Below are 13095 nucleotides of genomic sequence, written 5' to 3'. Positions count from 1 at the left end.
CGTGGTTGATTAGCAACTCTTCTTATTCTTTTGAGTCACGGAGGGTGGGAGGCTCCTTTTACAAGAAAAGTGCTTCTGTCTTCCTTTTTCCTTCTTATCGGCTTCATTTCGGCAATCGAAAACCCCCAAAATTGGTGGAGACATACATATTATTACGCCCAGTGCGCAACGTGTGCTAGGGATATTGTTTTGTTGCGCAGGCACTTTTTGGGCTCCCTCACAATAACAGGGTTCACTCGGAAAGAAACATTGGATAACCAGAGGCAGGCAGGACGAATGTATCTTTAATAGGCATTGAAGTGGCTGGTGCTGGGGCTGCACAGTCTCTTCGACTGAATCCAGCGATACATAGAAAACTCTTGTTATCCAGTTTCGTATTCAGTTGCTAAGAACTTGTCTGGCTTTGCAACGCAAAATTAATTCGACTACCCTAGGTACCTGTGTAGGTTGGTATGTACATTGGCGGTAGAAGCCGTAGTGAAACCACAAACGGTAAAAGCTGCAAGCGACAAGCACGTCGAGAGGGGTAGTACATCGAAGGTAGTACCCGTGAAGGGATGTACTCTACTAGGCGAGAAGCGTGCAGGTCAGCAAGCAAGCAGGTAGGTAGGTAGGTAGGTAGGAAGGCAGTCGTTCAGCGATGGGACTTGGGGCACCAAGGAGTTGCAAGGGGGTAAAGATGCAAAGGTGTAGAGACAAGGACGCAAGACAAAGATACAAGGGAGGGCCAAAGAGAGATCGTGTCGTGTCGTGTTTTGTCGTTCCCTTTACATTGCTTTCCCTTGAAGCTCGAGTCGGTGGATGTATTCTATTACTACATGTAATGACACTGAGCAGACACAGATCACTGCGCGGAGGTATCTGTCTCATAGCAACGAGACAAAAATCGACTTTATATCTGCCTTTTCGACGACGACGGACCTCTCCTCCCTCCATGTCCGCCGGCAAGAAGAAATCAGAGGTGTACGGAAGCACCGACCTCATCCCTGATCTCGGATCTATATCTTTGGTCTGTTGTTTTCCCTTTCCCCCTCTGTCTTTTTACCATCCCTGCTTCCTCATCTTCCGGATCGTGCCCAACTCACTCCGGAACCCTTCCATGAACAGCTTGCGCCACCGCAGAATGCGAATGTTCTTCCTCCGCTGGCCCCTGCGGACGTGCTTCTCCTGGCTCCTCATGTCAGACTTGACGTTGTTCTCGTGGCATTTGCGCTCGAGCAGGCGAAAGCCGCGCGTCGGATCACCGTAGATGCCGTCGACGGTGCGGCCCAGCGTGGGGCGCAGACGCAGCGTGATGGGTGGCAGAGACGACGAGTAGATATCTTCGTGCAGGTCGGACAGGAGCGTCGAGGTCGAGGTCGTGGCGCTGTTTTCCGGTGATGACCGCTGCGCCGCGTTGTTCTGGGTCCGAGCATTCCCCAGCAATTGGTCCCAGCGTGAGGCGACGGTTTCTTTCCTCTTGGGCTCCGGTGCGCGGGTCTCCCGGATCAGGTCCATGAGCTGGTTTCTCATTGCGTGGGGAGCGGGATTGTTGCTGTTCCTCGCCCTTGAAGGCTTCGGGTTCGACTTCGATGAAGGAGAAGGCGAGTCTTGAGATCTGGGAGCTGTAGAACAGAGCTGCCTAGAGTGTCTCTGCAGAACAGGCCGGATGACATCGTGGATCGTTGACCTCGAGTAGCTCGAGGAGGTGAAGAGGCGTGGTGATAATCTCTGGGGGGTTAATGCACACCGTGCACAACTTTGAAGCGAAGGAGACGCCTTCATCCTCACGGCGGCGCGAGCAAGAGAGTACAAGAGAGTGACACCATGCACGCTTCAATAGCTGCGAGGAAACAAGAGCGGGAGGAGTAGAGTATCCTGGTGATGAAATGTGTCGACAGACACGTTCAATTGAAACAAGTGCTGCAATCTCAGAGCTTGGTGTGGCAGAATTCCCAGCCAATGATGTTCGAGTTTCTGCGGACCGAGATCTCGCTGGAGACATCCAAGTGCGATGCCTCCACATGCACTCCTCCACATAGGTACACGAGGCACCTAGACACAGGATACATTGATGAACAGCCAGAGCATGTGCCTTTATGCTTTCCGTCTGCCACAAGCTCTCAAACGACGTTCTACTCCCCTTCCCTGGCCCCGCAGTATGTCTTCCAACTCCAACCTGATCACGCTCTCCTCCCTCAAGTACATCCCGCCCGCGACCCTTGGCAACCTCCTCCTCGATCCTACAGAGAAGGCCAAGATCGCCATAATAGATGTCCGTGACTCGGACCACATCGGGGGCAACATCCACGGTAGCACTTGGGTGCCCCTGAACCAGCTGGATGTGCGGATGCCCGAGCTGCTGCGCACGCTGAAGGACAAGGAAAAGGTGATCTTCCACTGCATGTTGAGTCAACAGAGAGGGCCGAAGGCAGCCTTGGCCTACGCGAGAGCGAAGCAGAGGGCGGACGCAAAAGAAGCCCGCGAGCAGGCACAATCAGAGGAGAAGGCGGGAGAAGACAAGACGGAAGAGGGCGAGCAGCAGCAGCAGCCGGAGCCGTCTTCTTCGCAGGAAGTCTGTGTGCTGGAGGGCGGCTTTGGCTCCTGGCAAGCGCGTTTCGGCGAGGACTCGAGACTCACAGCAGATTATCAGCCCGACCTGTGGTCCTAACCTCAAGGCAGGTTTAATTCATGGGCTTTTGAGGTCGTTACTCGCGTTACTCGCGTACTCGCGGACGGCGTCCCCCACTTGACGAGAGACCCCAAGTGGGAGACTTTCTGCTGGAAACGTTGGAAGAGGGCATCCGATACCATTAGACTGCCTACCGCAATTCAGCATGTAATTGGCATTCAATGGACGAGGTTTAACCCTGGGAAAGGCAAATCTTGGAGTCGTGGGATGCATACTAGGTAACTAGCATGATGATAACCTACAACAACACAAGGCCTGTCCTTTGTGCTACTCTTACTCTTAGAAGTATGTTTTATGAACTAGACTAGTATTGGTCTGGAGGTATGTCTCGCTGTGTGGAAAGGGAATATACATCCGCGGCATCACAAAAGCCGCCATGCCTCGTGCATTAAAGCGATTAAAAGATTCGCTGTATCGTACGCCGCCATTTTTCAACCCCAATAGTTACAGATCATTACACCCGAAACATCGCAGTAAGCCTGGAAACGCTGATTAGACGTCCGCCTGCATTCGCGGTGGTTACACTCTTTTGCTTGCAGTTTCCTTCAGCTCCATTTCCGTGTTTTCGCGATGCTTGTGCTTCACGCGGCACATGGACCTCAAGCCCAAGACTGCAAGCCAGAAATTTCCCTGCGGCTCGTCGGGAGCGAGTTGGTATAGCAGATCGCTCTCCCAGCTGATGTTGTTGTAAACATTCATAATGCAGACGACTGTTTCGGAGATCCAGACGACCAAGAAGATAATCCAGTACGCTGAGCTGGAGGCCTTGCCACGGAAACGATATGCGACCGCCCAGGTAACCATGCCAATCACCGCAGTAGGCTGAGAAGTCAGCAAATTCAAATCTGAACACATTGATGCTTACTTACCGCACAGAGTCTTTGAAATCTACAGGCCAGATTGAGGTACGCCATTCGGTCGGCAATAGTGTTGCGCGGAGCCGTTGCCATCATCCAGCAGGTTTGGAGGAACGCCATCCTAAGTAGACGCCAATCGATCAGTCAAAGATGCAAACAAGGCGAGGATAGAAATTCGGAGACAACTGACCAGTGCAGAGCAAGAAATGGTGTAACGGTGCCGATGAACGGATGGCTTTCGCCCCCATAGAGCGATCCTAAGCATGCAGCAACGATCTCCAGGCACCATGAACAGATGGCCAAGAAGTAGAAGATGGTGTATTCTTCGATGCGAGCCAAGGAGCCTCCAGTCCTGAATGGCAAGGCCTGGGGCTCGTCTTCGCACGGGTTATCGATGGGATTCGTCATCTCGAGACGCTGGGGACTAGGTTTCGAAACGACGTCCTCAAGTACGTTCGGTCCCCAGCGACAATGGGCACAAACTGCGACAGACGGAGGGAGGTGCGGACAAGGCGCAGATGGACTGTCAGATGGGGACGGCGGCTGTCCACAGTCGATACCTGTACTTGTGCAGGGCGACAGGATCGGTAAGCTGAAGACGTTGTTGTTGGTCGGAGGACGTGACTTGGACGATGACGATGATCCGTGGTGATCCGCCCGCCGCTCAAAACAAGGCCAACAGCGTCAATCAGTTGGACAACACACAACGGTGGACCATCACAGCCACGTGACAAAGATACGTAGAAGCATAGAAGCAGCGAGTAGTTTCCCGCTTAATCTTCGGATAAACTAATTAAATCCCCTTCCGTGCCTCCGACGTGTCAGTTTCGTAGACTTCATTCACTTTGTACATGTGTCTCATCAACAAGACACAAAGTCATCCACCACAACACATCTCCTTGTGCAATGGCTGCCCCTATAAAGACCTTCCCTATATGCGGCGTGACATATGTCGGACAGATCGAGCATGAGTACATGCACGGTAAGAAACTGTCAGTTTGCGCAAACTGTCTGGCCTTGGGATTCCAGAAACCTCTGAGGCGATGCAACGGTTGTTTGTTGGTCGATTACTGCTCCAAAGAGTAAGTCTGCTTGTATCGTCAGCATGAATCTACTGACCCGCTGCCAGATGTCAAAAAGCCCACTGGCGCAAGCACAAGTCATTTTGCAACATGGTCCAGGGCAAAGGAGACCGAAACGCCTACCTCTCATCATATGGCCACGACGAAGTTCTTCGACTCATCATCGATGCCTACCGCTTAAGAGTCGAGACAGACCACTTATCCCGGGATGAAGACCACGGTATTTATTTTCCAGGCAAACCAATCGACGGCCTAGTCTGGGCCAAGGGCGACGGTGAGCACAACCTCCTCGGAAATCCTGCTGGTGGTCGTTACTGATTCTGTGAACCAAAGCATCTGATGACTTCCAACGATTTCTCGATTTGGCGGAAGAGGCAAAAATCCTACCCAAGTGGTGGACGTTTGAGGACCGAATGCAGTGCCTTGCTCTAGCAATCGACAAAAATGACCCCGAGTCAATATTCCGCCCAATCAACCAGACTGAGCTTCCCCAGAGGTATGAAGGTGATATGGCCATCCGATTGGCGCTCGCTATCCTGGCCGAGATGTGTGTCGGATATGATGGCAAGGGACCGGCCAAGGACGACACATGGTTCCAAGAGTTCCAAGAATTCCTCGACCTTCATCCAGAAGAACGAGCCCGTTTGATCAGGGGCAGTATCGAAATGGTGGATTCGGTGTTGAAAGAACACGGAGAAGAGTTCGGACAAAAGCCGAACTAAATGTCGTAGCGGGATGCCCCGTTTGAGCTCCATAGCGAGCGACGAGCAACCCTGACATTGAATCATATATATATTTATCAGAGTCAAATCTGCAAGTGAGTTGCTTGTGCCCCATGTTGGAGCCATTCTTTGCTAAAAACAACTAGGGAAGGTCAAGCGAGCGACTCGATGTCCTCGCAAGGCTGGTTCTGGTCGGAAAGGTTTCTTTTGATGCTTCAGGAGGGTTTAGATGGTACCTTTGGGTGTGGCAGCTGAACGGACAGCTGTCCCTGGTTCCTTCGTCTTCTCGGAAGGGACGTCTCCATCGGTACCACTTCCTTCCAAAGTTGAATCTTGGAAATTTCTTTGAAACCCCCCAGTCTCGACACTCTCCCACCCACATCACCCTTCATCACTGGCACTTGCGCGACCACGACATGGCGAGCCACAGACTTGATGAGATGGCAGAGTCCATCACAATACCTACCGCGGAGTACGCGTCATTGGTGAGCATCTATGCATCCCAGTTCTCCTGTCAGTCGAGGCCACGCGCAGTTCTAACAGAGGCAAAGCTCGACACAAGAAACAAGTTTCGTTCCTTGGTGCAGGGATTGCTTAATGCAGGAGTCTCCGGCGAGTTGCTGGACGCTTTGAGCCGCATCAATCGTCCACTGACACCTCCGAACGACTTCAACTCGACCAATGTCAACGCGATCGAACTAAGCCAAAACGGTGCACCGGGCACCGGGCCCATGCACACAGCTCGTTCTTTCGTTCCTCCAGCCCCTGCCACCGAAATCCCACACCTTCGCCAGCACGCTGCTGGTTTGCAGGCACACCTTGGTCCAGGAATTACGGTGCAAGATGCACCTCAATACGCTGAGGGAAATGCCACGCAAGAGGTGGTGGGAGTATCGAGCAGGCAGAATCGTGACGGTATGACGACAGCAAGACGATCACTTGTCATTTTAGGACTATCACCTGCCACGACACTTCACAGCATCACTCAGGTTCTCAGGGGTGGTGCCATTCTACAAATGTATTTGCGACGCCAGGACTGCTCTGCCCACGTAAGCTTCGTGGACCCGAAAGCAGCAGACAACTTTTATCGCTATGCACAGACAAACGATATCTATGTCGCAGGAAATAGGGTCAGCAGAGACCAAATACAAATGGCCATTGCAAGCTGCTAACAGTCTTCAGGTGGACATAAGATGGGAATACCGACAAACTCAGGTACAACCAAGCTTTGCCGACTTCGTCCAATCGCTCAGTCGTACTCGCAACCTCGTTATTCGCTCCGCGAGCCCAGAAATGACTGAAGATAGCATTCGAGCAGATCTCGAGCACATCCATCACTTGGATGTTGTTGACCTCTTCTTCAGAGATGGTCACGCCCACATATCTCTCAACAGCATTAAATCGGCTCACACGGCAAAGAACTGCATGCTTTCGCGGCAGAAATACATGAGATCGAGGATTGACTTCTATCCCGATGAATGTGCTCGACCACTGCCACGTGCAAATCTCAATCTCCTGCAGAACCCTTCAGCCGTCAATCCAGCTGGCGTCTTCCACAACAATCGCTTCGCCGTGCTCTTTGATGAGTCTGAGGAGTCTTAGGAGTTCCCAGGCGAGGTCAAGAGTTGGTGTTCGAGGTTGCTGGCACAATAGGCTAGTTGATACCAGAGACGGGATAATGACATGTGTTGACGGTACCTGTTTTCACAAACACCGGCGGAGGTTCCACAGTGTGGCATTGGGTGCTTAGTGTCAGTCGCACTATTGAGAGAGACATCGGAACCACCGAGGTACAAGGAGCACGAATAACATATTGCCACCGTTGGCGGCGTTGAATACGCTTCTCGATAGCGGAGCTTGAGTTGACTTGACCTGAATTGCAGGAATTCTAAGACATGATTTCAACTTCCCGACAGCTATCAATGCTGTCCGTATTCTCGTTTTATTTTTCGTGACTATATCCATAGTGCCAGTCCTCCCTTTTCAGATCCTCCCTTATCTTGTAGTTCTCTTCGGCCACGTCGACCGTCCTCATATCACATTCCACAACTTTCATTCCTGGTTCTCCATCGTCAAACGATCCGGGGACTTTCCCAACAAGCGGCAACACCACTTGACTTAACCCGGCATACCCCTCCGACTTTGGGCCGCCCACATTGACAAAAATAATGGCGCAAGTATTCTCAAAAGACCTCGTAATGAGGGCAGAACTCAAAAACTGAAGATCCACATCTGGTCCGTACGCCCTCGCTTCCGGGGTCAGATCATCCCTCGTCCAGAAGGTGGGGATGATAATTAGACGTGCACCCTGACGGACCAAAGACCGACAGGCTTCGGGGAACGCTAGGTCCCAGCATATCACAATTCCCACAGGTCCCAGGGGAGTTTCTATCATTGAATGAGGATCTAGGTGAGGCGGTGGGCCCTCCTCTGTGGATAGATGATGTTGATTGACCTTGACGGAGGCCGGACCCGACGTGAGAACTGTGCGTTCTGGGATCCATAAGTTTGCCTTCGTGTAACTACCCAAAATCTCGCCTGTGTAGGAGATGAAAGGGGCGATATTGAGGAGAACGGGTTGTCTGGTAGAGTCTGCGGACGTTCCGTTGCTGGCTGCGGGAGGCGGCGATTTCGGATCAATGGTGACGATCGTCCCCGGAACAATATTGATCTTCAACTCCCGGGCCAGGGCTTGATACTTGGGCACGTATTGATAAGCAGTTTGGGCCAGGACGGCGAACTGGGGATCTTCTGGGACCCACGATGTTAGATGGTACTCGGGCAGCACTGCTAGCGACGCCCCTTGTGCGGCAGCATCGCGGATGTAAGTCGATGCAGCGTTGAAGTTGTGTTCCAGGTCAAGAGGCTGGTCGTCAAAGTCAGCGCTTCACGCAAGCACATATCAAGAGTTATCACCGATAAGACAAGGACCATACTTTGGGGTGAAGCTGGATCAAAGCAACTTTGAATTTCTGTGAGAACGATTCATAGGACGTCGCCATTGTGTGTTTATCCTCATACCCAGTATTTGGTCAAAGATACTCGACGCAGTGTCTCCTTGTTACGATGACCGTACAGCTGGAAGTTGGTACCCTTGACGAGGCTTGCAACTGAGGTTTCTCCGTCAGACGTCATGGAGACGAGGCTGCGCTAAGCCTAAAGTAGATTTTGAATTGAGCCCACACATCTTTCTCAATTCTCCAAACCTCGAGAAGACTGCCAAATTTTACTTCCTTCGACCACAATAACTACGGGGCAGGTGTTGGCACGGGAAGTACTGTGCATGGGCTCCCCCCTCTCTGTGACTCCCTCATCTACAGTCCTCCTCTCCGCCTGAATCAAAACACCCTCTTCGAAGATTTCTTCCCTCGCCCACAATGTCATACGCGAACGGTAACGCATTCCCAGACGAGGATGTCGAGGAGGAAACCCTCGTGGCAGACTATCAAGAGCAAGTGAACAACTATGATGAGGGCGCAGACTTGGAGCGTGGAGACTCGATCATCAGTGGCGGACCAGCAGATTTGCGAGCGCAACTTGAAGCCGCCGCGGCTCCTCTGGAGTTCCAAGCGAGCTTGGAGACCAAGTGAGTTGTCCAGTCTGATTCTCTTCGCCCAGAATCTATTGTTTCTGCTGGGATATGTCTTTTGGGAGGAATGGGACTAATAAAGCCTCCCCAGATTTCAAAGCTATGACAACTACTGCTCACTTTTCCACTACATCCTCAACTCCGATGGCCCTGTAGAAATTGAGACACCCTCCTACTACTGGGCTTGGGATGTGATCGATGAATTCATCTACCAATTCGAATCATTCTGTCGCTATCGTAACCGGGTCGCCCGCACTGCACCTACGGAAGAAGAGGCGCAAATTCTGCGAGACAATCCAAACACATGGGGCTGCTACAGCGTTCTTAACGTCCTGTACTCATTGATCCAGCGCTCGCAGATCAACGAACAGCTTGCTGCCACGAAGAGAGGGGAAGATCCCATGGCAGTGGCGGGCGAGTACGGCTCACGTCCTCTTTACCGTATGCTCGGATACTTCTCCATCATCGGTCTTTTGCGAGTGCACTGTCTCCTTGGAGACTTCAGTCTTGCCCTTAAGACCCTGGACGACATCGAAATGAACAAGAAAGCCATGTTTGCCCGCGTCATGGCTGCGCATTTGAACACCTACTATTATGTCGGCTTCTCTTACATGATGCTTCGTCGTTATGCGGACGCCGTGCGCATGTTCAGCCACATCCTGGTGTACGTATCTCGCACCAAGAATTTCCAAAAGGGACCCAATCAAGGGCAGTTCGACGCCATCGCAAAGAAGACCGAGCAAATGTACGCTCTCATCGCCATCTGTGTGTCTTTTGCGCCCACTCGCTTGGACGACTCCATCCACACGGCCCTTCGCGAAAAATACGGCGAGAAGTTTGCAAAACTGCAACGCGGAGGCACAGACAGCTTGCCAATCTTCAAAGAGTTGTTCCAATCCGCATGCCCCAAATTCATCACCCCTACACCACCGGACTTTGATAACCCTTCGTTGAACATCGACCCTGTTGATCACCACACCGAGATCTTCATGGACGAAGTCCGCAACACTCTCTTCAACCCCCTGATCAAATCTTATCTGAAACTCTACACAACAATGAGCATTCAGAAACTCGCCGGCTTCTTGGAAGTCGAGCCCGAAAAGCTTCGCAGCTGGCTACTCGTGAACAAGCAGCGAAGTTGTCGGCAAATACGCTGGACCGAGGGTGGTTTATTGGAAGGCGAGATTGTGGGTGTGTTGGGCAACGGAAGCTCAGAGGGGCTGGATTACGCCATCGAGGGTGATTTGATTCATATCAGTGAGGCGAAGCAGGGCCGACGCCTGGTGGACTGGTATTTACGGAATCTGGCAAGATCCTACTAAGCAAGAAGATAAAGGGGAAACAATGCAGGTGATGACCACGATCGGGGTATGGGTTCGTTGGGCAGAGACGATGTGAGAAGAAAATGGAGGTGTTCTCAAGAACTTATGCTAAGACGGGCTCGTTCCAGAAGCACGAGAGCAAGCGCCACGCCAAAGATGTCATGAGTCATGTCGTGTCCGGAGAGAGCGAGAGGAACACGTTCCCCCCGAGGTCTGCCTTACAACCCTCTCCAACCTGAAGTTATGGTTGACATGACACCTCCCTGAACTTCAGCCTGCCAACGGCTTCGTTCTGAAGCAGAGTGTGTTCCCCGCCGCCTCGTCAGTAGGAATCATCAGACACAAAGTGACTTACCTATTGTACAAGGCAGCGCGTCCTCTTTTACCTGACCTGCTGCAACAGAAAAACCCAGCGGCATGTGTCATGTACGGTTGAACGACCATTACGCGCGGCTGGGCGAAACGAGATTGAGGCAAAGCGAGGCCAGGGGAAAAAAAGTAAATCGTACCTCTTCATGTCTAGAAAGGCAGGAAACACGCCAGAAATGTGATTTCAGTTTTTGACTTTTTTGTCTCTTGTCCTTTTGTGTCCTTAAGGGCCCCCTCCCCCGAACCCGTGGTATTCATCATGGCTGGTTCGTTTGAGCTTTGTGACCCAGCCACCTGCCTAGCTAGCACCCAGAACGAAGATAACATGGTTGGTGTTTTTAAAAAGTCTTACAAGTCTTACAGAGTATGGTGGCAAGCAGCATGCCGTCCGTCAATGTCAATCGTCCCGCATCTCCTCATCCTCGCCATATGCATCTTCGTCGGCGCTGGCGTCTCTGTCCCTTGCGGCAGCTGCATTCCCATTTACAGGTGGAGGTGTATTCCTGTCGTCGGCGCGGTCTTTGCGAGGAGCCCCGTTGTTCATGCTCACCTCGGCGGCCTCCGCGTCCTCCACCTCCGCCATGCTGACATCCTGTGCGCCCTCGTGCAGCTCGCCCTGCTCCTGCAAAATCGCATCTGCGTGTTCGGCTTCTTCCTCGGCCTGCGCTTCCCGGGTCAATTCCTCGTATTCATCTCTGAATGCACTGTCGTATTCCCCTCTGAATTCGGCGCGCGAGCGTCGTTCTTTTGCGTTGGGCTCTTTGAAGAGCACCATGACTTGGTCGGGGATATCGTCGTCTGCATTGTTGTTGCTGTTGTTGCGCGTTCCGGAGAGATTACCCCTATCGGCTCTCATTTTCACGCGTTCGAGGATCGGATAGTAATACGCCGCGTTGCCTTGCTTGCGGAAGCGGGAGCCGCGGGGAAGGTTATTGGCATCGACCAGTGACAATGCCATGATGCGATGTGGGTCGACTGTGTCTTGCGTGGCTTTGGGATATACACGAACACGTTCAAAGGGTAGACGTAACGAGCCGTCGGCGGATTCTTCCAGAAGTGGTCCCATGAGGCTGGGATCGTCCTTTCGAGGATTTGAGTCGTCAAATAGCTGCCGTATGCGCGAGGTCGAGTCTGGCTGTTTAGGAACGGAGAGAGACCATGTATATGGCTCTGGCCCGGGATCTGCGAATTTTTCAGGATCTCTGTCAAAGGCCTCTTTCGCGGCCCGCCAAGCTGGCATCAGAGCTGCGTTCTCCGAAGCCATTAATATACCAACATCAATCCGATCATCCCTTCTCCCTTTGTAGGGCGGTAATGGTGGCTTGTCAAACTTGAGGGCTTGCCAATTCGAGGCCATATCTGTGCCGGTCTCCAGATCCGGGATGACGGGGTAGAAGTCCACAGGCTTGAGTCTGGGGTTATCGGGATGGACGGGATTCTTCCAGGCGTCTCGTTCCTGGGGAGTGATGGGGTTCGCTTTAGCCTCTGGAGGGTTAAAGGGGATGCTGTCCGGATAGGCCAGGTCGAAGCCTTTCTGAATCTGTCGCTTGATATTTTCTGGATCGTCTCGGGTGACAGGCACAGGAGCTGCTTTGGGCGTCTGGGGTTTCTGAGTCCGAGGGCTTGCCCGCATGAAAGCATCATTTGCCCGGGCCATTTGTGAAGAGGTCATGTATTGTGTCTTGCGCAAGAATGAGACGTTGTTCTTTGCACCCTGGCTCTTCAGTTGATCCAGCGACATCAACAACGCTTGGTCGGCAGCGTCGAGCACAGGTTGGACTTCGGGAGCCATGATTGCGCTTTCGTCGCCGAGAAAGTAGCCTGGGACACCGATCATATCTATCGGCATGCCTCCTTCGGCGTCCACCTCAATGTTTGGTTCTTCTCTCTTCGCCAGACCCGACGCATAACTTGTTGTGAGGTATTGAGCCAAACCACCAGTGTCAATGTCTAGAACTGCGAACGTGTGTTAGCATCGAGATCCCAGTCTTTGTCGGGCCATCTGCGACTTACACTTTGGAGGCATGGGAGGTGGAGGCAGGTCATTTCGATATCGTATCGAAACGACCATGTCCTGCTTGAAGCCCTTAGCCTCTGCCATCTTGACTGGTGTCGTTTGTAGAGCGCGGCGGGGAGTGAGGCGACGGGAGTCGGGAGAAAGCGGTAGACAATGAGCCGCGCCCTTACGGAGAGACTGGCATCCTTGTGTTTCTAAAGGAGCGCAAAGAACGGAGATTGTATGCTAAGTGGTTTGTTACCCAAGCGCAGTCTCGCCTCGCTCAATTTGGGTGCTGGTGGGTGGACGAAATCTCCAAATCGCGCTGCTGGGGAAGTTGCGAACGGAACTGGACAGTCAGACAGCGAATCGAAGTGGAGCAATTCAAGCGAAACCGAAAGTCTTCCTTGTCGCCGCAGTTTGGGTCCGGGTTCATGATTTCTCTTCCGGCTTTCACTTTTCTCTCCTCCAGATTCACGACCTGATT

At 52.4% G+C, this 13095-nt stretch overlaps 8 protein-coding genes across 8 annotated transcripts; 4 read left to right on the top strand and 4 right to left on the bottom strand.

Moving 5' to 3' along the window:
• Positions 1 to 1041: 1041 nt before the first annotated feature.
• Z517_04073 (uncharacterized protein) lies at positions 1042 to 1512 on the bottom strand (the record flags this gene model as incomplete). Its single annotated transcript, XM_013429404.1, has 1 exon — positions 1042 to 1512. The coding sequence occupies one exon, from the start codon at positions 1510 to 1512 to the stop codon at positions 1042 to 1044; it is 471 nt and encodes a 156-aa protein (XP_013284858.1).
• Positions 1513 to 2140: 628 nt separating this feature from the next.
• Z517_04072 (uncharacterized protein) lies at positions 2141 to 2650 on the top strand (the record flags this gene model as incomplete). The annotated part of the gene is made up of 1 exon (XM_013429403.1): positions 2141 to 2650. One exon carries the CDS (start codon positions 2141 to 2143, stop codon positions 2648 to 2650), a length of 510 nt encoding a protein of 169 aa, XP_013284857.1.
• A 540-nt stretch (positions 2651 to 3190) lies between these two features.
• Z517_04071 (uncharacterized protein) lies at positions 3191 to 3936 on the bottom strand (the record flags this gene model as incomplete). The annotated part of the gene is made up of 3 exons (XM_013429402.1): positions 3191 to 3493; positions 3541 to 3649; positions 3719 to 3936. The coding sequence occupies 3 exons, from the start codon at positions 3934 to 3936 to the stop codon at positions 3191 to 3193; spliced, it is 630 nt and encodes a 209-aa protein (XP_013284856.1).
• Positions 3937 to 4434: 498 nt separating this feature from the next.
• On the top strand, positions 4435 to 5332 carry Z517_04070 (uncharacterized protein; the record flags this gene model as incomplete). Its single annotated transcript, XM_013429401.1, has 3 exons — positions 4435 to 4610; positions 4658 to 4884; positions 4944 to 5332. The coding sequence occupies 3 exons, from the start codon at positions 4435 to 4437 to the stop codon at positions 5330 to 5332; spliced, it is 792 nt and encodes a 263-aa protein (XP_013284855.1).
• Positions 5333 to 5772: 440 nt separating this feature from the next.
• On the top strand, positions 5773 to 6934 carry Z517_04069 (uncharacterized protein; the record flags this gene model as incomplete). The annotated part of the gene is made up of 2 exons (XM_013429400.1): positions 5773 to 6462; positions 6515 to 6934. 2 exons carry the CDS (start codon positions 5773 to 5775, stop codon positions 6932 to 6934), a joined length of 1110 nt encoding a protein of 369 aa, XP_013284854.1.
• Positions 6935 to 7274: 340 nt separating this feature from the next.
• On the bottom strand, positions 7275 to 8334 carry Z517_04068 (uncharacterized protein; the record flags this gene model as incomplete). Its single annotated transcript, XM_013429399.1, has 2 exons — positions 7275 to 8198; positions 8269 to 8334. 2 exons carry the CDS (start codon positions 8332 to 8334, stop codon positions 7275 to 7277), a joined length of 990 nt encoding a protein of 329 aa, XP_013284853.1.
• Positions 8335 to 8709: 375 nt separating this feature from the next.
• On the top strand, positions 8710 to 10243 carry Z517_04067 (eukaryotic translation initiation factor 3 subunit L; the record flags this gene model as incomplete). Its single annotated transcript, XM_013429398.1, has 2 exons — positions 8710 to 8918; positions 9013 to 10243. The coding sequence occupies 2 exons, from the start codon at positions 8710 to 8712 to the stop codon at positions 10241 to 10243; spliced, it is 1440 nt and encodes a 479-aa protein (XP_013284852.1).
• A 766-nt stretch (positions 10244 to 11009) lies between these two features.
• On the bottom strand, positions 11010 to 12713 carry Z517_04066 (uncharacterized protein; the record flags this gene model as incomplete). Its single annotated transcript, XM_013429397.1, has 2 exons — positions 11010 to 12568; positions 12626 to 12713. 2 exons carry the CDS (start codon positions 12711 to 12713, stop codon positions 11010 to 11012), a joined length of 1647 nt encoding a protein of 548 aa, XP_013284851.1.
• Positions 12714 to 13095: the final 382 nt, after the last annotated feature.

Source organism: Fonsecaea pedrosoi (assembly GCF_000835455.1).
Source record: "Fonsecaea pedrosoi CBS 271.37 unplaced genomic scaffold supercont1.3, whole genome shotgun sequence".
NCBI lineage: Eukaryota > Fungi > Ascomycota > Eurotiomycetes > Chaetothyriales > Herpotrichiellaceae > Fonsecaea > Fonsecaea pedrosoi.
The sequence above is the reverse complement of the archived record's forward strand: the minus strand, read 5'-3'. Positions and strand labels throughout refer to the sequence as shown.